Source organism: Micromys minutus (assembly GCF_963924665.1).
Source record: "Micromys minutus genome assembly, chromosome: 22".
In the NCBI taxonomy this organism is placed as follows: domain Eukaryota; kingdom Metazoa; phylum Chordata; class Mammalia; order Rodentia; family Muridae; genus Micromys; species Micromys minutus.
Window position 1 is genome coordinate 19,209,327 of NC_137957.1, and position 24,728 is coordinate 19,234,054.

General features: G+C 37.2%; 1 protein-coding gene across 1 annotated transcript in view; it reads left to right on the plus strand.

The window, feature by feature from the left end:
• Positions 1-24,728, plus strand: part of TRHDE (thyrotropin releasing hormone degrading enzyme) — a gene marked incomplete at both ends in the record, with an annotated part of 372,282 nt that overhangs the window by 217,969 nt on the left and 129,585 nt on the right. The window contains one exon of the mRNA XM_080935655.1: positions 7,551-7,688. Within this exon, the coding sequence (XP_080791781.1) occupies positions 7,551-7,688 (138 nt within the window). The remainder of the gene's footprint in view (positions 1-7,550; positions 7,689-24,728) is intronic.

The following is a 24,728-nucleotide window of genomic DNA, read 5'->3' on the forward strand; positions in this document are numbered from 1 at the left end:
TGCCTTCGAGCTAGTCATGTTTGAGAGTACCATAGCTCATAAAGACATGTGCTAACATTTATCTGGGATATTGAGAGGTTTATAAAATCTTCAAAGATACTTTTATGGAAATATGACTTCACATTTTGCATATTCATTGGTGAAGATTTCAAAGGAAACTCGTGGCTTTTCAATTGAGGAAATGCAGCTGATAGTAGAAAGTGTACTGGACATATAAATTCAACTATGTCAAAAGTTATAGGTGAAGTCACAAAATTGTATTATATCACAGAGTTTCCTTGAGTCTAGTGTGCATGCAGTGCTTTCTACAGAAGGTTATGTAAACAAATGCAGAACTAAACGTTTTAGCTGAGTGCTTGTTTCATTGTAGGCATTGATGGTGATTACTTTTTAAATTATTCTTCAATGTCTGCTATATATGTGTGTTTATACAAGTTTGACTTTAATACAAATGAGCTGCTTTAACAAGCTGCACATAAAATGATTATTAACATATTGGGTGAGTGTATTTTAAACACCAGCCTTTGAAATGTTAATTTTGAAGTACATTACTATATGAAAACAACATTTGTTTTCACTAGCTCCTTGTTTTTATTCTGTTTGTCAGTATGATTTCGCTGTGGGTAAAATATTAGATACTCAGTTAAATGGTGATATAATTTTTATGAATAAGTCTAACTATTGTAAATAGAAAGCTTAAAGTAGTGTTAAAATCCTGTGAAAAATGGAATCAAGACCTAAAGCATATAAAGTTATTTCAATGTTAAAAGAACTCAAGTCCAGATGAAGAGATAGTTCACTGATTAAGAGCACTGACTGCTCTTCCAAAGGTCCAGAGTTCAATTCCCAGCAACCACATAGTGGCTCACAACTATTTGTAATGGGATGTGATTTCCTCTTGTGATATATCTAAAGACAGTGATAGTGTACTCAGATATCTTAAATGAGTATATCTTTAAAAAAAAAAAAAAGAGAGAGCTTGAGTTGCTCAGACTATATACCACCAGGAACAGCGGAGATCCAGGGACACAGGCATGGTGAGAAGGCATTCCGAATAGCTGGGGAGCAGAGAGATCTCTGCCTAGTATGCGGAATGTGCGCCCCCCCCCCCCCGCATGGTTTAGGGTACCAGGAACCTGGCATTGGTCTGTCTGTTCCCAGCCGGCAGACTTTGGGTGCAGAAAAGGTGCTCAGGACATCCTCCACCAAGAACATGCTGAGATCCAGGGAAACAGGTCAGAAAAGGGAAAGCCGAGAACCAATCACTGACAAAAAAGATGGCAAGAGGAAAGTAAAAGAACTTACCCCAGCTGTCAAGCCAAGACAAACTGACAACACCAGAACCCAGCTCTCCTATCACAGCAAACAGCAGAATGCCAAACACACCAGAAAAAGAAGACTCAGACACGAAATCATATCTCAAGATGATGATAGAGATCCTTAAACAAGAACTGGAGAAAAAGAATAAAGAATTAGAAGCTTTTAAAGAGGAAACAAGAAAAACACTCAACTCAAAGAACTGGAGAAAAACAGAACCAAAGAGATGAAGGAAAGGAAGAAGGAATTTAAAACAGAAATAGAATTATGTCTTTAATTTATTTTCCCAGAGCAAAGCACAGGATCTTCCATGAGGCAGATGGGAAATATAAAGACTTGCAGAATCTAATGTTTTCTCCACTTTACAAGGACATTCTCATTGGGTTCAATCCAAAGCTTAGGCAACTGACTTTCTCTCTATGAAAGAGAGTATTGTGACATTAAAAAATGGAAAATGTACTACCTGAGGACCCAGCTATACCACTCCTGGTCATATACCCAAAAGATTCTTCAACATACCAAAAGGGCACATGCTCCACTCTGTTTTCAGCAGCCTTATTTATAATATCCAGGAGCTGCAAAGAACCTATATGTCCTTCAAAAGAGGAATGGATACAGAAAATGTGGTACATTTACACAATGGAGTACTACTCAGTTATTAAAAACAATAAGTTCATAAAATTCTTAGGATGGATCTAATAAATGGATCTAGAAAATAACATTCTGCATGAGGTAACCCAATCACAAAAATATGCCCATGGTATGCACTCACTTATAAGTGGATATTAGCCCAAAAGCTCAGAATACCCAAGATACAATTCACAGATCACATGAAGCTCAAAAGTAAGGATTACCAAATGCTGATGCTTCAGTTCTGAGAAGGAAGAATAAAAATATTTTCAGGAGGAAATATGGAGAAAAGTCTTGGAGCAAAGACTGATGGAAAGGCCATCCAGAGACTGCACTACCTGGGGATCCAGCCCATTTTAAGCCACCAAACCCAAACAGTATTGCTGATGCCAAGAAGTGCATACTGACAGGAGCCTGATATAGCTGTCTCCTGAGAGGGTCTGCCAGACCATGACAAATACAGAGGCAGATGCTCACAACCAACCATAGAACTGACTGAGAACAGGGATCCTTAATTGAGGAGTTAGAGAAAGCATTGAAGGAGTTGAATATGTTTGCAACCGCATAGGAACAACAATACCAACCAACCAGAGCTCCCAGGGATTAAACCACTATCCAAATAGTACACATGGAGAGACCCATGGCTCCAGCTGCACATGTAGCAGAGGATGGCCTTGTTGGGCATCAGTGGGAAAAGAAGCCCTTGGTCCTGCCAAGGCTTGATGCTGCAGTGAAGGGGAATGTCAGGGCGATGAGGCAGGAGGGGATGATGGGTGAACACCCTCAAACAAGCAGGGGGTGGGGAGATGGCATAGGGGATATGGAAGGGAATCTGGGAAAGGGGAATATATTTAAAATATTAATAAAATATATCCAATAAAATCAGTAAAAAATTGGAAAAAGTAACTGCTTTACATAAATCTGAAATTACCATAAATGTGTAAAATCTGAACTCATTTGGAAATTTTTATTTTAGGTGTGCATCAATGCTTATTGTTTTGTTTATGTTTACAGCCAGTTCACACACAGCAAATCAAAGTATACATTTTATTGGACTAACCTTACTTCTCAGAGAATGAGGCGAACTTTTATGGAAATAACTGGCATAGTATTTTGTCATCACAAAGATAAAGTCCATCTTGTGTGCTCTTGTATCTCAATTACGTAATACTTTTCCATTTCTCCTCCTAGTCACACATTGTTCTAATCCAGCAACTCCCTGCTCTGTAGGCTTTGCAAAGTGCAGGCTCTATATCATAGAACTACAGCTTCCGAGGGACCTTGATGATCTTGACCATGTGTGCCTCTTTGTTATCACTTGTGATTTGCCTCTTACCTTCTACCATTCAAACCTCTCTGAATCAGACTCTTCAAGAGACTATGCTGGAAGCTCTTGAATTGTTAAAATTTTTCCTTGAGTGTTTATCAAATTTCCTTTTTCCCCAAATGTCTTTTATTGTCATTTATTTCTAGAATACGCATATAATTCTAAAAATTCAATTTAAATTCTTGCTTAGAAGATTTACCCCCCTTCCTCTGGCATAATAAATTCTAGCTTTCTCAATGTGGCCATTAGATGTCCTGAGCCCACTTCCCATCTCACATATAAATGGGTTGTGTCTTAATGTCTATTTTGATCTGTGTCTCTCTACTACTAGAATATAGGTTGTTGAATATAGGATTAATTGCTCTGTCTATCCTTAGAAGCAAGCATGCCATCTGGGACCCAGCAGGTGCTTAACAAATATATGTAGCACTAATTCACTGATTTAATCTCCACCACTGTAAATGTGAATAAATGAAGACATTAAGTTTTCAAAAGTTTGTGTCATCTCAAAAGTTGTATGGCCAGAAGGCAGGCATTCCCTTCCAGTGCTAGGAACTCATTTGTCAAGGGAATATCAAAAGAGTAATTATTATCCATACTTCTAGGAGATAATTAAGTCCTTGTGACTGACTGTATGCAACTCATGTTTTCTTGAGAAGTTTTCTACTTTATGTCTATGAATATTTCACCACTACATGAGTTGTCTCAGCCTTTTCTCTTATCTTCCTTGTCTTTGGTTTGATGCAGCATTCTCTGATCTCTAACTCAAAGGCTTCTCTCTGCCTTTTCTTTTTGTTTTTTGACTGATATTGCACCCCATTAACATTTCTCATCCTTTATGTAGACATAGACAAAAGTCTGCTTTCCTTCTCCCTTGGCAGTCCAAGTTCAGCGATTGTGTCTAGGGCAGCCATCCTCACATGTAACCTCTTAGAGTTACACTCAGAAGCCACTTTAAAGCATCGAGGTATGTAATCGCCAAGATGATGTGTGAAGAATACTTAACTTCTTTCACATATACAGTTAAAACCAGCCTATATGAGCTGCTGATGTTATAAAAATTGACTTTAAAAGTGAATTCTGGGGCTCTATTGATGTCATTTAAAAGCCACTCTGTATTACCAGAAGATGATTTAGTCATTTCTCTAAGACCCAGGTCTTTCATTGCATTTGTTTTCAGGAAGGCTCTTTGTGAACACCCATAGTCTTTTTTCTCTGCCATGTTTAAAACTCATTTATTTTCGCAAATTCTCCAAACTTTATTTTCCCAACTTTTCTGTCAATCTTCTTCAACTTTTCTGTTTAAATCCTATTTTCACTTATTTTAAAGCATAATAATGTTTAAAATATCCCTTAAAACTAAGTCTCCTTCAGCAACAGACTGTCCCATGACATCATTTCCACTCCTCTTAGGAAATTGTTACTTCCTGCATATTGGTTCTATTAGCCATTTTATATACCACAGATACAACCCCACATTTATTATGGCACAGTGCCCGTTTCTGCCCATTTATTAAGACCAAACTCTTCAACATGATAATTGAGGATTTGAGTGGTGTGGATTTTTTAATTGCACATTTACTCTGCCCTGGATTTGCCGCTTTCTAGCTTCTTCCCCTCTCATCTCACCCAGTTTCTTGAATTCTGCTTCCTCAGTGAAACCTTCCTGAACTAATTAATCATTTCACCCCCTGTTCCATAGCAGCCACTGTATTAAAATACTGTTGGTGTGTATTGTACTTCTATTTTTGAGTTAAAGATTATGAAGTAGAATTTAGCTATCAATTTATTCCACAAGTATAGAGTTGGAATTAAATATATATTAATTAAGTAAATACATATGCAAGTAATATAGTGGCTGTGTGGTTTTCATGAAAAGTTCTGTGGACACTCATTTTTTATTTTTCTGAGAGTTTTTAAGTTCTCAAGTCCATATTAATATATCAATATATCTATATCTGTTCTATCTATCTATCTATCTATCTATCTATCTATCTATCTATCTATCTATCTATCTATCTCTGTCTGTCTGTGTATCTTTAAATAGAGGGAAACAAAATTCTATTCATATCACTGTAATATTGAAAGAAAGATGTGTAAAAATTGTAGTGACTACATTACCTCTGTGGAATTCATACTGTTAACACTGAATTTTTAAAAGACTTTAACATGCCCAACTTCTTTTATGTGTTACCTTTAAAAATGGTAGGTCATAAATTCTACCAGCCTTAATTATGGGGTGAAATAAAAATGAAGTATTGCATATTCACTCTGAGTATACTATACAGTCACTGACACAACACACATGCACACACATACAAAATTTAAAAACTTAAAGGTCAGATCAATTTCTACTTCTTAAGGAAGAAGTCCCCATAGATAATTTTATTATTGTATAACTTTGCTAAAAATCACTCTGAAAACTTTAATCCGTAAAATAAAATTATTTAATATACTATAGCCAACTATTTTATTTCATATCTTATCTGATATTACACAAGTGACTTATTTAATATCAGTTTTTAGCATTCATAGCTCCAGATAAATGGTAGGAAATTAACAAATGCTAGGTAAGGCTTGCTGTTTATACTGTAGGGCTGTTGCGAATGATATGTGCTTTAGCTGGAGAGTTTCTTACTTTGGAGAGATGTAGGTGTTTGTTTAAAAAAATTGGTGCCCATTTTCTGGTGAGCTGTTCAAAGTTCTGTCAAATTGCGTTTGCCTCTGGCTAAAATTTTCTCTTTCTTTTTCTTTGTTTCCCTCATCAGTATGATGTATTCTGTGCCTTATATGTACTTCCCTCCCAGGAACTCAGCTCCCAACCCATTTTCACACACAAGTCTTTTCTTCCACTATTTAAAACCACTTTTGAAGAAGGTAGAAAACAAATCAGTTACCAATGACTTACCCACGTTAAGTTAAATAATGGTAGTTGAAATTATGTGAAGTAGACAAGGATGAATTTTGCTTCCTCCCAAAAGTATGAAGTAATACATCATATATAATTGATACTTCCTTTAACATTAATATTCCTTTGTGAAATTGAGTTTAGATTTCACTTTTAAAATCTGTTTACTCTATGTCTTGCACGTTATGAACTGTTTATTAATGTTTCATGTTGATCAATATGCATTTGCTCTTGATAAGCAATAGATGATTGTACACATGTTCAGTTAACTTTCCTTCCTATAGCATATTCCTTCTTTGTTTCCATTTCTTTAAGTCCTGGGATTGGTGTACTCTCAGTTTGAAATTACAACTCAATCCAAAATAATACAGTGTTTATCTGATTTCTCAAAATGAACAGACTCTCAGACTGAGTTCAGAATTAAGTAGAGCAATTAAAGCATTGAAGTCTTTAATCTCAGTAATGATTCTCCTCAGTTCTTAGCTATCTAGGGGGTTATTTAGGTTTGTTATCTTCTGCAACTTATTTTCCTCTTTCTCCCTCCATTCACCAAGCCAGGTAGCCAGAAGGCCTAATAGCTGGCAGAATTTTTGTCAGCAGAATCCAAGCTGTTTCTTCAAAGCAGAATTTCTGAAACCAAAAATGCACCTTTCTCTACAGCTCACTTTTAATATAGCCCGTCTGATTTTATTAGAGAAATGTATTGAATAGAGTGTTCATGACTCTGGTTGTTTTCAGTGATTCATAGTGATTAAGACTGTGTGCTGTCAGCAATATGGCCTTTAATCTAAATTTGTATGTATATCCCACGCACCATGGTGTGAGTAAAGCAACGAGATTTGCTATATGCATTGTGGTTCCCCATCCAACCCCTTTTTGTGGAAAATAATTTGTGTGATGGGATGTAGGATCAGGGAGAGTGTGAGATTAGCCTGTTCTAATGACACTAAGTATATAGTAGCTTACATAGATAGGATTCTTGCATTGGATTGACCAGAAAATGTTATTTGAGACTGGAATTTCTGTCTATACCGTAAGAAAGACATGAACACTTTCATCTCCCTCTTTCTCTGTGTGTGCACTCTTCATTCTTGCTTTATGCCCTGATAAAATAGCCTGCTGCTCTTATTACTCAGGGCTTACAGTAGCTTATTGATTTTGTTTCATGTTATGTTTAAATCAACTGTCTTTATTTTATACTGTCCTGAGGGGTTGTTTTATTTACTGCGTTTCCTTTAGATCTGAGTCTCACGATGTAAGACCGAGGGGCACCATCAGATAGGTGACACATATGCTGGTCATGATGTCTGGCACATCCTCCCCTAACCACGAATCACCTATAATATTATCCAATCTTCTGTATTACAGGAAAAGCAAAGATTTCTGACAGATGTTTTGCATGAAGTGATGTTACTTGACGGGCTGGCCAGTTCCCATCCAGTGTCACAGGAAGTGCTCCGAGCAACAGATATCGACAAAGTGTTTGATTGGATCGCATACAAAAAGGTGGGAGATAAGAGCCACAGGCTAATGGGATTTCTCAATGTTGGGATAGATGATGTACTTCACGCTAGAAGTCTTACATTTGTCTATTCTTTCTAGTGGATGACAATGGATTGTGAGTAGGAGAGGAGTTATTAGGTTCATGTCATCTTATGAATAGGATTGCATTATAAATGAGCAAAATGGAAATGAGTGTTTGCCAAATATTACAGGGAAATATTAAAAGTATTAATGAATAAATGTTTGGGAACGTCATTTGAAATTGCTGTACAAATGGTTTTGTGTAAATGTCAGTATTAAGAACGTTGGCCTGACTAGTGACAAATTCTTTAAGTCAATGCTCCCCAGATGCCTGATTGACTTATGGAAATGGGTCCAGGTAGTTCAAGAACACTTGCATCTTTAAAGTAAGTGTTAACAGAGTTTTGGGGAGCTAAGCTTATTTTCCAGATGACATGACAAAGGAAATAAAAATGAAAAGGCTTTTGAGTGAGTGGGAAAAAATTGAACTGGTGACTAGATTCAATGGAGTATTTTTTACACTGCTATGGGGATTGGGATTTATCCTTGAATCTCTAAACCTTCATTTAGTTTCTATGTGACGATGTATGTGTTAGCCTTGCCATTTACTAGCCACTTACTGGTCATCATGAGGGTAAGAGTCATGTTATTCTTAATGTGAATTTATTGGAATTTCTCTGTAGTTATTGATTCAGTAATGTCCTAAATTTTAAAATATTACTAAAAGATTTAATTTATGAAAGATAGTTATTTTTGAATATTAGAGATAAAAATAATTTACCAGAAGTTCTTGGTATACTGATTAAGCTGATGTAAATACTTCATTTTGTGCTCGGTAACGAGTCTCTAAATATTTACTCATTAATGATATAGTCAATAATGTATAAAGATGTTTTGTTAGTTAAAAATGTTATTGGATTTGATCAAGTAGACTGTTTTAGATATTTTGAGGAATAATACCAAATATAGGCTCATGATATATTTATTATGTTTATATTAGTTTTATATGAGATTGGTTTTGGCTAGGTTTGGTTTACTACATGTTTAACTTATTTAATGGTAGTAATATTTTAAATATAACCTAGAAAATAATTTATTAAGGCATTCTAGTGTGATAGTAATATATCTAGTTATTTTTCTCACTCTTAATACTAAATGGCTATTTCTAAATACAAATTTTACTTTAGCATGAATAAACTCATGAAAATATTTTGACCAAATGGTATTATCAATATACCTTCGTATGGTACACCTAACCCCTTTTCCATAGAAATAGAATGTTTCAAGATGATTTATTAGGGTTAATAATAGGAGCAGTAGTAAACACAAAAGCAGCTGATTTTCATGCTACATTCTACATCTAGAAAGACACAGTAGATTACTATTATGAAAAACCAGCCACCTCTGTTGTGGTCTCAAGACTACCATGGAGAGAGTTTCTCGAGAATAGTTCGCTAGTTCTATGTCATGTTTCAAACATCTATGGCTTTTCCTCTGACATCTGAGGTACAATTTTACAACATATTGAATGTGTTGAAAATGGTACAGTTAGACAACTACTAACAAATGTAGAGCATGAAAATACTCTGGCACAAGTAAAGAGTACGTGCATCATGATAAAATCTTCTCAAAATTTCATAGAAGAAATGAGCTGTTTCTGGGTATGTTGATTGAAAGTATTACCGCCCCAGGCTTTGACGACCTCAGGCATCTTTGCCAGCTGCAGATTCTACATTGCCATCCCCATTTTGCTTATGCAACTCAGGGTGTTGTAATGTCTCGTACCTTTCCCAGTTTCCTGAGTTTCCTGAGTTCTGTGAACTGCAATCCATTTTCTCTGCATTACTAGAGAGTGTGGATTAAGATGAAACACCTAGTCAACAAAGTCTGTTCTTTCTTCCTGGAGCTGCCATTGCACAGTTGCTGAGAAACAGTGAACAACATACATGTGGATTAATTTCGGGACTTAGTCTCTGGTTGCCACCCTGCAGTCTTGACTGCTTTTGTCTCATAATTAATCCACAAAGCAGAACCATGTTAGTCCTTCATCTGGCTTTCTTTCCAAGTTCTTCATGCGTTCATGAGCTTTTGCATCTGCACAGAAACAGGTCTGCTACTTCCTATAAACCTTACACTGGGGTTGCTAGGCCTGTGTTGTATTGATGAAACCACTGAGGAAATTGATAGACTGCTATCGCTGACAGAGTAGACTTCCTCTTGGTCCTCTCAGGTCCTCATCCTGCTTTCTCACTGTATAGTTTACAGCAACCTCTCAAAGCCATTTTGTATGTTTATCCTATTTCATATTGTGAGCTCTCAGAAATGGTATTTTACATTTTTTGTTTCTGAGTTTTTTTGTTCATATAGTAGAAACTTTGTGGAGCTGAAGAGATAGCTCAGAGGTGAAGGACACTGGTTGGTCTTCCAGAGTGTCGGTGGTGATTCACAACTATCTGTCACTCTATTTTCTGGCCATTAGGGGCACTGGATGTGTGTGTTACATGGATATACATGCATGAACACACACAAACATGTACACACAAAAATATTCTAAAGTTAGAATTACAATTGTTTTTAGATTCCAATACTAAAATTATTGTAATTTTTTTCACTGTGATTGCTCTGTTGACTAATGGAAAATCTGCTTACTATAGTGTTTATAAAAAAATCTACGTTTTTTGTTTTTTGAAATTTCTGTACATGGATGAAATGTATCTTGATCATTTCCATCCATCTCCTGCCCTTTTCTACTAGCATGAAGAACCTCGATTGGTATCTTCCTTCTAAAATTATGCCCCCATTTGTTTATTTATTCATATGCATGTTATAAAATTTATTGGTACTAAGGGATGGCATCATCCACTGCACCACAAAAAACCTACCAGCAACCACATTTATAAAAAGAAACCTTCCCTCTCCTGTAGCTATCAGTAGCGAAGAGCTCCTCAGCCAGAAGCAAAGGTTGGTAGTCCAATTGCAATGCAGGTTGGAAATCAGGATTGGACAGATTTTGTGCAGATCTTCTTTGCTCTGAGTTCTGCTTGTGATGTCTAAATGATGATGTCACAGCTCCCCGCCCCATCTTCTGTTTTCTACATTCTTTCTATCTCTCTTTCACAACATTTCCCAAACCAGAGGATGGCATTAAAGGAGTAAATATAGGTGTCCTAACCATAAGCTACTAGCTGTAGCTTATGTTCACCAGGCTTCATCACTAATAACACAAGAAGAACACTTGTGTCCAGCCCTGGATACCTCTAAGATTTTAGAGATACCCTTTATTTTGTTGTGTGTCTTCCTAGAGTGTTCAATTTTCATCAGAATTGAATGAAGATTCAATCAAATCCCACTCACAAATCATGAAAACTCTCCATCTTCTTTACAATGTTACTTTATCTATGTCTCAGGTTTCATTGATTGACTTTCAAAAATTTTCAGTCTTCTGTGAGCTGCTGAGAAAAGGTATTTGTATTCCGTCCATATTTTTCTTGTAACCCATTGTTCAAGTCATTTAGACTAGAGAGAGGAAATGCAAACAGTAGACATCTTGTAGTTATTTTATGTAGCATCCAGTTTAAAAGCAAAACTGTGGTTCTGCCCCTGAAGATCTGTTACTAGTCAACACTAACCGTGGCCCAAAGCCAATCCCTCAATGCATTTCTGATTTTTTGCCTTATCATTATATATAACTATTTCCTTAATAATGTCCTAATTATTTTTGTGATTTTATTCTTCTTGAATCATAGTCTCATTTCACTTTAAATAATTTGCACAGAAATATATAACAGGTGACTAGAGAGTTATAAAGATGTGGAGATTGGAGCCAGTAGATAAGATACTGATTTTTGTGAAATTCAGTTTGAAAACTGAAGAACTTTGAAGAAATACTAGGAGATATTCATCCTGAGTAGTCCCAAGGCTAGTATTAAAAATAACTTCCTAATATTCTCTTTTATAGCAGAAAAACTTGGATAGCTACTTATTATAAAAATATAGATTTAATGAAACAGCAAGTTAGTTTATAATTGGCAAATGAAGAAGCATTTATTGAAAAATGTAACAAAAGTAGCAAGATGCTATCCCCAGACAAGCAAGGCTGTGAAAGATGGATTGAGACACCAGCTTTGCTCTAAAAGCACACAGGGAAATAAGAATCAATGACCCAATGACCTGGATGATGAAAGCGAGTGAATACTCATTAAATTTACATATGATGCTGAGGTTTAGGGAACTGCTGCAAGTTCCAAGAGAAGAACAAATTAGATGATGACTTCAGCATTTTAAATAGGATTCTTTAAAAGCAGGAACAGGTTTTTCAGAAACTCTTATATGAGTGGGTTTATTCTGAAGATTAAACAAATATTACATAGGATAAAAAGAAAGTGATTTGTCAAGTCCAGAAAATCCGCAATAGCCTCGTGACCCCACTTTTTGAAAAGGAAGTGACAATACAAATTGAATTTGTGAGGTTTTTCTGATATATTCTACAACTAGAACTTGACAAAATATTTGTATGGTTCTAACATTTTTTGACATAAAAAAGACCAACCATGCATTTTTGTGCATTATCCTTTGATACCTAAGAACCTTGCCCACTGTGACATCTCTGGTGAATACCAAGACAGAACATGTAGCCAGAATTCCTTCTACTGGAGTGAAACTATGTCTCCCTTTAAAAATGTAACCAAATAGTTGATACAAAGCCCAAGAAATTAAGCTAATGGCTTTAATTAGCATTGTTGTAATGGGGATTCATACATGTCCTTTTATGAGCTGCTACATACACAGAACTTTTGTGAACTGCTTCAAATACATCACACCTTTATTCCTAATGGAAACCTTGGGATGCATGCAGTTTTACTTATGGTGAACATTGAGATTTAGATCCATGGCCACCAAGGGTCATGCTCTTAGCAAGTAAGTAAGATAATATTTGAGATAAATGTAAGCTTTGGTTCTGGGCTTGTATCTACAACATAGTCTACCGACAACTAAATCCTCAAATGAGTTGTGGTGTAAACACTTTCTAAATGTAGCACCTTCAGTTTCTTTGGCCACTTTGACCCCTCACATCCTGACTCTCTGAAATCCCACTTCCGATGATGTCATCTTTCTTCAAAAACTCTGACCTCCCAGTATCACCCATGGGACACACTTGTCTGAATCACAACCTGATCAAGCAGAAGTTTCCTCTGATGGAGCACACAGAAAGAGATTTCTAAAACTAATTCAGATTGTACCACTTCTTTGCTGAAAATTTTATAAAGACTGAAAAAAAAAAAAAAAACCAAATGACAGACAATGTTACAAAGGCACACAAGGTCCTTCCCATCCCTGGTCACTCTATACCGAGCCCCACACAGTCCTGTGAAAACTGTTTTGTGTCTGAATTCTCGTGCCTGTCTTCCCACTACCCTTGTCCTTGATCAAAGTCTACCCACAATAGGCTTTTGGTCTGCTTATTTCTTCTATAGATAATACTGTTTTTCCCAACAGTGTTCAGATTGCTCTCCTGGGAAGCTTTATTTACATGTTACTTTCTAAAAGAGACTGCACCAAAGCAATGTCTTCTTATTTATTTTCCTTTTATCCCTTTGTTTTAAACCACTTGTTCTGCCTCATGATGCTGGTCACTTTCTAACATATTACACATTTGTTTAGTACTATGGGTGTGTCTTCTTGCCTATTTGATTATGAATTTCATAAAATGAAACATCTATGTCAGGATAATTTCATCTATCTATCTATCTATCTATCTATCTATCTATCTATCTATCTATCTATCTATGTACCTACCTACCTACTATATATGTATATATGTTATTAATTAATATAAAGTAGGCTTTGGGTATGTATTTCTTGAGCTAAATTAAAATTTTTCAGAGAAACCACAGTGGCAAATGTCTGAAATCTCAGCAATCTGTGGAAGCTCACATTAAAACAAAATTACTAAAATTTCACGGCCAGATAGAATTACGTGACTTGGACTTATCTTAAGAATAAAATAAAATAGTAGAAATAATATTATGGTGTATCACAGGTAAAGGTGTCTTCTGTCTATTGGAATTTGGAAAAGCAAATCCCTTAGAGTTTCAGGCACACTAACACGTGAATTTAAGAGCAGGGAATGTTGACTTTACTGGCTGTACTCTCTTCTGATGTGTTCTGTCATGTATGGTTCGAATGTGCTAGGTATTGTAAAACCTGCCTGTCAGATTATGCCTTCTTTATTTCTCTTTATTCTCCTGCCTCACACACAGTCATCTTCCCACTGTGTCAACATTTTCAGCTCTGACTTTTCTAAACTAATTCTCCCTCCAGGCTTTAATTCCTTGATTTGTAGTCAACTAATATTACTGCATATGACCTATTAAACGAATCACTATTTTGACCTCTTTAGCACTTTTAAAAATGTAGAGTAGCTGATATGTACATTGATTGACTGGAGCACCTGTTATCCTTTCTGTGAAACAGCTGGACATTCAGTTACACAGAGTTCAATAATAGCTAATGATAGCATCAGATGTTCTTTGAGGAACTGCCAGAAACCACCCAATATCTTCTTTAATCTCCCCTCCACTAAGGTAAATGGTATTACCTCTAAGTCATATAGGAGGAAGCTGAAGCCTGGAGAATTTAGTGATGCGTTCAGGCTCCTGGGTGTCAGAGTTGAAACCGACATCTCAATTGTAACTCAGAATCTTGCTCTACTAGAATACTTTCTATTGTGGCATTGATGTGTCAAGAAACACAATTGACCTTACAATCTTTTCAGACACAGCAGATAATGTTTTAAGATAAGGAACATGTTGACAGACAAATAAAGAAAGGCTTATAAAATCTGGAAAATAATAATCAGTGGTTATGGCCATCTCATTAAAATGTGATCAAGCTCAATGACTGAAAAAGAATTAGCCAAAAGTGAAAGAGAAGAGAGAGGAGAGAGGGCAAGAGAAGGGTGAAGAAGAGAGGGAGATAGGGAAAGAAGGAGGGAGTGACTGAGTGAGAGAAAGAAAGAGGGTTGGAGAGAGAGAGAGAGAGAGAGAGAGAGAGAGAGAGAGAGAGAGAGAGAGAGAGAGAGAGAGAGAGAGAGAGAGAAAGAGAGAGAGAGAAGCATAAAAGAATAGAAGAATGGGGAGATTGATTTAGAAGCATTTAAAGACAGAGTGTGTCGGGACAAGCTAAGAATGTACATATGAATCCCCTGGAGGCTGCAGGGCTAAGAGGTGGCTCCATAATTGGCACTAACATATAAATGGTCATTATAGCTCGCCTGTTCACCACTTTTCTGTCAACATCAAGGTCAAAGTAAGATAAATGGCTTCAAATTACTGGAAGACATCTCAGTTAATATCAGAAAGAACGTCTTGACATAAAAGGGAATTAAGTATTTCAATGTGGGCCATAGAGAAATTTTTATTCTTTGATAGTATTTAAGAATAAAATAGAAAATTCTGCCCTCAAATTAGCTAACTAAACTGAAGGACTACTAGAAAAATTCCTTCTGATCTTACTTCACAGTGCATAATATGGACAATTGGATAAAAATCCATAGTTTCTGCAATTAATTTTGCATTCACACATTTATGTGTGAAAGCCTAGTTTCTACTTTTGCCTTAAACATGAATACATGACTGACCAAGGAGGCAACCACTTGCTTTGTACTATAAAATCTAAAACTAATTCCCATCAGTCTCTGAAGGGTCTCCTGATCATCTGCTACAAATCATCAAAAGGATTTCTGCACCGAACACACTTTACTCTCTCTGAGCCATGTCTCTGCTTTGTTCTTGATCAGGGATGATTTTAAAATGTCTTTCTTTTATGACCTTGGAAAAAAAATGTGCAAAGTAGGAAGAGATAGTTATATTGACTTTTTTGATAAATGCCTTTACCACTTCCTGGTAAATTATTAATTTGTGCATTTGGCTGATGGAAGGAAAGTGTCTTTCACCTAGACGTTTGACAGAATCATCACTGCTTGAATGTGTTTTTTCTCCTTTCTCTTCTTTTTCTCATGAAAAACCAAATACTTAAGACATCCCATTTTCTGTATTTCTCATATACTTCTGTCTGTTAGATGTTCCTTTCTGATTTGTCCTCAAAATCATGGAACTGAAAGGAAAAGTATGAACTTGATGAGAACAGGTAACTAGCTATTCAATAGTGTGACTCTCCAATTGACGCTATACAAAGCTTCCCTGCACTTTGGCTGTCACGTTGCATTGTTGGCAGTGATGATTTAGATTGCTTTTGAATCTATCTGCTTCCTGAAGCTTTTGTCTGTCACTGTGCTGCAATGCCTTCGAAGGGACAACTGTTGGCTTGGGTGACTTGGACAACTTGTTGTTTATTCTTCTGCTCTTTTTTGTGCTGTCTTTGTGAAAGACTGGTTGTCACCGGTTTATGTAGAGTAGGCCCAGAGCAGGGTGAGTCCTTTCAGATATTCTCCACGTGAGCTACTGCGGCTGCTTTAGCTGTCAAGTACAGTTCTTCAGAATATTGGGGGGAAAGCACAATTTGGATGACTTTTACAATGGCTCAGTTAAGAGGGTAGTAGAGGCAGAGAGAGAGGGGGAGGGAGGAAGGGAGGGAGGAAGGGAGGGAGGGAGAGAGAGAGAGAGAGAGAGAGAGAGAGAGAGAGAGAGAGAGAGAGAATGAAAACAAGAGAGGCAAGAGAGAGAGAGAGAGGAGGGGCCAGCAGCCCCTTTTATAGTGTCAGGTCATTGGAGCAGAGCATACCTGGCTACTCAGGTAACTGAGAGGTGGGGTACATCTGCCTTTTGCTAGGTAATTGAGGGGTGAGGTTTACAGAATCCCAATAGGGTTGATAAATATCAGATATAGGGTTGGCAAAGAACTTACCTCATTCTGTAAGCTGCTATTTGGTCCTATTGACAGTGTCCTTTGCCTTACAGGATATTTTCAGTTTCATAAGTTTCCATTTATTAATTGTTGAGTTTAGTACCGAGTTGTCGGTTGTCTGTTCAGGAAGTTGCCTCCTTGACCTATGCATTCAAGGGTATTCTCTACTTTCTCTTCTGTTAGATTTAGTGTATCCCAAAAGATGCTCTACCATTCTACAAGGACATTTCCTCAATTATGTTCATAGCAGCATTTTTAATAGCCAGAAACTGAGAAAGTGAGAACAACATGAGATGTCCTTCAACTTAGCAATGGATAAAGAAAATGTGATATATTTACACAATGGATTATTCTTCGAGTGTCTAAAAATGATATCATGAAATATGAAGTCAGATGGATAGATTTAGAATGAGGTAACCCAGACACAGAAAGACATAATGGTATATACTTATGAGTGAATAATAGACATAAAGTATAGGATAACCATACACAGACCCAAAGAAACTAACAGAGAGGCCCTAAGAAAAGATGCTTGAATCTCACTGAAGATAGGAAGCAAGTAGACACAGGAGATAAGGGGAGGGGGAATCTTGGTGGGAGAGTGGGTAGGGAGGAAAACTGGAAGGATCAAGTGTAGTGAAGACAGAGGGAGAGAGAACTGGAAGAAAGAAGTACAATCTGTGGAGAGTGTGCATACCTAGAATGAACTAGAAACGCAGGACAATGGAAACTCCCAGGAATCTATGAGGGCCACCCTAGGTATGAGTCCTATTAATAGGGAATACGGAACTTAAAATGGCCAACTCTTGAAACTAGTCAAGGCTTCCAATGAAAGAATGGAAACAGCAACCCAACCATCAAATCTACAATTTGTCCTGACTATAAGATTTAAAGAGATAAATGACTGGCCAAACTTCTTGAGACTTATGCCGAGAGAGAGAGAGAGAGAGAGAGAGAGAGAGAGAGAGAGAGAGAGAGAGAGAGAGAGAGAGAGAGAGAGAGTGCTAGAGAGAGAGGCGGTGGGGATGAGCCCACCCAGACATGTGGACAATATCCTGCTATACTTTCAGACAGGAACCTGGAATACGTGTCATCTGGGAGGCTTTTATATCCAGTAGCTGATAGAAAGAGATGTAGAGACCCACAGCCAAGCATTATGTGGAGCTTAGGAATCTTGTGAAAGAGAGACAAGTAAGGATTGAATGACACAGAGGGCTTAAGGAAACCATAAGGAAACATACAGAATTAATTAACCTGGGCCCATAGGTGATTACAGAGCCTGAACCACACACAAGGGATCATGCATGAGATTAAACTAGCCCTCTGCACACATGTAACAGATGTACAGTTTGGCCTTCATGTGTGGGGCCAGGAACTGGAACAGTTTCTGACTTCGTTGCCTGCTTTTGGACCCATTATTGCTAACGGGTCTGTCTTGTCTAGTCTCAATAGGAAAAGATACTTAGTCCTACTACAACTTGAAAGGTCAAGGTGGTTATTATACATAGGAGGCCTCCCCTTCTTTGAAGAGAAAGAGAGAGGAGGATGGGGTAAGGGGAGGTGAAAGAAAGGGCCTGGGAACAGCAAATGGAGTGGAAGCATCCATAAGAATGTTAGGTAAATAAATTAATTACAATTTTTAGAATAAACTCATTCACAGTACTAGCAGTTTATATAATTACTACAGAATACACATGAAGAGTATAAGGTTGAACCCCAGTTTCTTACAGAGTATTTGTGATGTTTTTGCCTTGGTAGATATCTTTGAGATGTGGGTCTCAACTTGTAACTCAGACGAGCCTTTCCTCCCAATCTGTCACTGAACTTATCACATGCCTGCTGATGCCTCTGTGGTGTAGGGTTATCGGTTTACAAAACCATATTCAGATAGGATAGCTTTTTATGTAGATTTATTAATTTTATGTGTGGAAGTGCTTTGGCTGCATATTTGTAAGTGTACTATATGTATGCCAAATGAAACTTTTATTCAGCACAACCACACATCTGATTTAATCAACCAAATATGACTTATTGATATTATAATATAGGACATCATTAAAACCCCAGATTACTAAATGTCTTAGTGAGGGCTTATATTGCTGTGAAGAGACAAGGTGGCCATGGAAACCCTTAACTAGTAAAACATTTAATTGGGGTGGCTTATACTGTCGGTAGCTCAGTTCATTATCATCATGGTAGGAAACATGGCAATAGGCAGGCAGACATGGTACAGGAGAGGTAGCTGAGAGTTGCAAATCTGGAATAGTGGGCAGTGGGAAGACACAGTGACAAGTAGACCAGACTTGAACTTTGGAAAACTCATCACCCAGTCCTAATGACACACATCCTTCAAGGAGACCATGCCTATTCTACAAAGGCTAAAAATGTCATCCATCATGGGTATCTGGGGGTTATTTTTATACAAACCACCATAACAATGTTACATGTGACATTTAAAATTCACAAGGGCCACCCACTGTTGTCTTAGCACCTGCCGTAACTTTTCTTAGCCTCAGTCAAAAATGTGAATCCGAACTTTAGGAGAGGCAAAGGGCCATTTCATGATTTAGTGAGGAAGTTACCCAAGGACTGCATGCTTTCTCTGTCTTCTGTCACTGCAGTGTGACTTAGGTGCCAGTGGCACTGAGACAAAGTTAATGATTTTTATGCTCTTTCTTTCTTTCTTTCTTTCCTTCTTTTTCTTTCTTTCTTTCTTTCTTTTCTTTTCTTTTCTTTCTTTCTTTCTTTTTCTTTTTTTCTCTTTCTTTCTTTCTTTCTTTCTTTCTTCCTTCCTTTCTCCCTCTCTTCCATCCTTTCTTCCTTTTTCCCTCCCTCCCTCCTTCCCTTTCTCCCTTCATTTCTCTGTCCCTCCCTCCCTCTGTCTCTCCATTCCTCCCTCCCTCCCTCCATCCTCCATTCCTCACTCTCTCTCTCCCTCCCTCCATCCCTAAGTCCCTCCCTCCTTCCCTCTTTCTTTCTTTCTCCCACAGATCTACTAGAAGGCTTGACTGTGATTTTATCCATACTATTCTTGAATTTTTGAAAGGCAGACTTTCTTTCCCCCAACCCCCCATAATTAATAAATCTGGCTCTTGTCTTAAAATTATTCTTCCCAAGCAGAAGAATTTGAGAACAGTTTTTATTGTTTTCATGCAGGTAGAAAAAGGAGAAGAGGCCGAAGGTAAAAAGTTTAACAGGAGGTCTCCTGCAAAGCCAGTGCCTTAAAGGCTTGAACCTTAGCACATCATGACCTAGAAATAAACTTTCATCCTTAAGAGACCACAAAGAAACTCTCTTGTGAACTCTGATAGCTGGTAAGGAAGGAAAGAAAAAAATCTTCTGGAAAATTTCAACTCTATACAAACTTTGACTAGCACTAGAGTTCAGATGAAGTTTGACTTGGCGCATTGCAAACCTCAGGCCACGTTCTAATTTAAAATGCTTGTCTTGTCCCAGGATATCCCTATCCCATATACCATCCAGATTTAATACAAACCTTTTCTAGAAAAATCCCCCTTTTTATTAAATCTCAGATTTTCGAAAATAAATCTTAATGAAACACAAGTTTACCATAAAAAAATATCACCTCCCCAATATAAAAAACACACTTCCCAAACATGCTCCGTAAATGACTGACAGTGGAAACATTCGTCCTTATGTAAGGCAATGCATATACTACGTAGGAAGTGGTGCTAGTTCATTAATTAGCTGAAAAAAATGAGAAATGTGTGAAAAGGCTTAAAAAGCTGACCAGAATTCCTAGAAATAGAATGTAGTGTACTCTGTGAAATGTATGTGCAATCAGTGGGCGTGCCACAGATTCAGAAGATAATTTCTAGACATTAATTCTGTACACGTATGAATTGCCAAATTTGTCAAAAATATCACAGTCAAATTTAATTAGTACAGAAGAGATAAAGATATGATTGTGAATGGGAGACAGAACACTTAGTATTCCAGGCAGAGTGCTGCACACAAAGAGAGTAGTGCGATCCTGTCGGAACACTGACAGCCGTACAGCAGCCTGGTGGGCAAGATGAGAGTTCAGGGCAGAGAACAGTTAACCAGAGAAAAATGAGTCTCTACACAGAACAGCTGCATCACTAGGAACTGAGCTTTGGGTTTGAACCCTAAGATATTCATCATAGATCAAAGAATCCTACTTGTTAACAAACCCTTGCTTTATCAGTTTAAGACCTGTTACTGCACACGCCCGCACATGTGTGTGTGTGTGTATGTGTGTGTGTGTGTGTGTGTGTGTATGTGTGTGTGTATGTGTGTGTGTATGTGTGTGTGTATGTGTGTGTATGTGTGTGTATGTGTGTGTGTATATGTGTGTGTGTATGTGTATGTGTGTGTGTATGTGTGTGTGTGTGTATGTGTGTGTGTGTATGTGTGTGTGTATGTGTGTGTGTGTGTGTGCATGTGAGGAGCATGCAAGTGCGTATGTGCACATGTAAAGGTTAGAGGAAAACTTTCAGTTGCTTTTCTCCTTCCATATGGATTCTGGGGATGGATTCCAGTACTAGGCTTACAAACACGAGCCTTTGCTTACTGAGTCATGACCACAGACCCCATTTTACCACTTTTTTTTCATATCATTTTCAAAGTTTGAGTAAGATAAAAGTGTGATAGTATCTTCAAAGGCTACTTTTATTTATTTTTTAAAATTTCAGTAGGTATTATTTATCAGGGGTTCATGGTTCCTGGTACTTTGCACCATCCTTTTGAAGAATTATAGCAAGTTAATTTTCTCAAGTTCATACAGCTTTCGAAGCAGCAAGAGCAAGATTTAACCCTATCCTGTCCAATCTATTTTCTACCAATGTGTGATTGCTTGGGTACAGAGTCAACTATTAGTAACGTTTGTCCTGGTTAAGATAAGCCTTTATTTCAAAATGATTTTCTTTATGAAATGATTTATAACTTCTCTTTCTTTTGTATAATTATTTATTTTTATTTCATGAGCACTGGTGTTTTGCTTACCCTTGGAACTGGAGTTACAGAGACTAGCAAGCTTTCACATGGTTGTTGGCAGTTGAACCCTTGTCCTTTGAAAGAGTAGCCTGTGCTGTTAAATCTTTAGTTAAATGCAAGCAAAGTATCCATGGGTCCTTACTGTTAGGCAATCATACTGTATTAAATGCTTGCATGTTTTTAATGACAGGGTCTTGCTAAGTAGAATAGGCTGGCCTTGAACTCACAATGACACAACTAACTTTGCCTCTTAAGTGCTGAGATTAACTGCATGCAACATCAAAGAACACCCTTGTATCAGATACAGATGCCTGGTGCAGATCTGTCTGTCCACATTCCTGAGAGTCTATTATCACAAAGCTCACATTCTGATGAACTAAGCCATCGATTTCTCCCTTTACAGCAATTTTCTTCCCAATTCTACCTGTGCTTACTTTGAACTAAGTATCTCTGCTCTCCCCTCTTGCTTCAGAAAACATTCGTGAGTGTGTGTGTGTGTGTGTGTGTGTGTATGTGTGTATAACTACCATTGATCTTTATTATTATTATTTGCTATATTTTTAATGCAATCATTATTTTTATTGGATATTTTCTTTACTTACATTTCAAATGTTATCCCTTTCTCAGATTTCTACAGCATCACTATCCAGTGAATTTCCCCCCCTATCTCAGTTCTACGTCTTTTCAGTGATCCTTCTTCAGGCCAAGTGATGATGTGGCCAGGATGGAAAATTGGGTATAATAGCCTTTTGTTTTATTTCTGAAAGCAATGAGAACAGAGAATGGCCTGGTTGATTTTCCATATATATATATATTCCACATATATATTCCATATACATATCACAAGGTAATGTTAACATTTAATTGTTTCAAAATTAAAGAATGGTTGACTTTGTGAAAAATTTTAGCAGTAACTACAACCGATGTTTCTTATTGTCAAGTTGAGAAAAGATAGGGATATGCAAGAACCAAATGTTAAAGCATTGATAAATGGACCTGGGATGTAGATGTTTGCTCGGAGAGTGTTAATAATTCCTTGTAGGTCTCACGGGGGAAAGACCACAGCATATTTTCATGAACATGGAGAAGTTTGTTTTATAGAGCTGTTCTTCTCAAACTGATTTGTGGATGCCGTTTCTGTGATGTGTGTTGGCTTTTTTGAGACAGAGCCTCACAGTTGTAGCCAAGGTAATTCTTCTACCCCAACCTCCCTAGTGCTTGGAGTGTGAGGAGCAAAACTGGAATGATCTCTATGTGTTATTTTTTTCCCCTTTAAGTCTAAATCTGATGCCTCAGATTTCATTGGCTTAGTTTGGTGGCAATAAACTTTTAATGCAAAGGTGAAACCGTGAGTTTCTCATACACATCTGCTGAATTTATTACAGGAAGATTACCTTGAAATAAAAATTCAGGCTTATTCTTTCTCTTTGTTCCTGAACAAGTACTGACAGGGGCATTTACTTCATGATAAATGGCTGGCTGCTTTTGTCCCGACGATATGTTTTTGAGTTTTGAATGTCTCTAGGGACAGGATGCATCTGTGCTCTGCCACACTGAAAACAAAACCCAAAAGCTGGTGGCAAAAGATATCCTTCTGTTTAACAAATAGAGGTGGCTTTGGGCTTTCCCACATTGACTGACTTCTAGATGTTATCTACCCCACTTCCCATTGCCCTCGGCTGTACAAAAGCATCCACACTGAACTTATGACTTGTCTCTTTCTGGAGAAAAAGCAAAAGAAGAGATAATTCATTTATCAATGAAATACATGAAGGAGGTCATTTATTTTCTTGAAAACAGGTAAAGGCAGTTTGATCAAACTTCAATCTGAGTACTTCATTACTTTGTAAGCGTGCCCTCAGGACAGACTAGAAGAGGGGTAGCCTGAGAAAACCACAGTCAAGCCATTATTTCTCTTATCTTGCAAATGCTAGTACAGTAAGGTATGTTTCAGAAGACCACCTTTATCTGTATTAAATCCAATAACAAAGATTCAAGAATGTCATTCAGTTTTCATGTCCTTGCCCTAAAGGAGTCATATTTCTTCTTTGCCTCTTTATACATGTATATGACTGGTAACCTGAAATGCAGAACTCAATGGGTTTAATCTCTGACTGAGTTAATTGCAGTGATTGAAACTCTAGCTTGCTGGTGTTCTCTTGTAATACATGTTTTATTTATTATAAATCGAATAGGATGGTAAATTCAGTTTTATAGCACAGTGGAGTTGAGAAGCGTGCCTTTATTCAATATTGTTCTTGAACTCAATGAGGTCCTTCTGTGTAAATATTCTCATCAGCCTCTTGTGTGAGCCCATCCTTGAAGAATTCCTCCTACGGATGCTTAATGAAAAAATATACTACAATTTTGTCCTTGTCAGTGGTGTCAGAACATATGAGAGGCTCAGAGAAGCAGCTAGATAAAGCTTCACTGCACGTAGGAGAGGGTCGGGGGGAGTTCAACAACATTTTCTCTGAATGGAGTGGCTTGCACATCTCCATTTTTTAAAGAAAAAAAGCACCACAAATGATAATCTTGAGCCTTTATGAAGGACAGAGTTATTTATGTGTCTGTCTAGGAAATCTCATTCATGTGAAACATATCTCCATGATGCTAGAGGTCTGACCTCCACATCTCAAGTCTTCTTCACTTGAATTTTTCTTCACTTTTCTATGGAGCTTTGTTTTAAATTCACCAAACAATATGCCTTTATGCACAAAAGCCAAAACCTATACTGAAACCTATCTGATCCTGGAGGTCCTTAATTAGATCAACAAGCCATGGATCTTTCCATAAAGCATTTGGAGACAGTATTCTCTAATGTTTCCTCTTAAGGTTATTTAGAAAAATGAAGAGACATGCATGTTTTATAACAATAAAAATAAAGTCTCAGAAATCTATAATTTTTATTTACTCCAGGAATAAAATACCTTTGGTCTTTAGACATAATGTGTTATTATTTCCTTAACATATTTGTCATTGGTTCTTTGACAGTTTCATGTATGTATACAGTGTGTTTAGATTATATTTACATCCTGTCTTTTCTCTTAATGTCTCTTAGATCCACATTTCCACTTTTCATATCTTCTTTTTAGATGACCTAGTGAGTCTAATTAGTACTGGCCTTATATAAATGGACAGCTTATCAAAGATTGCATCCCTAAAGGAAATTGATACTTC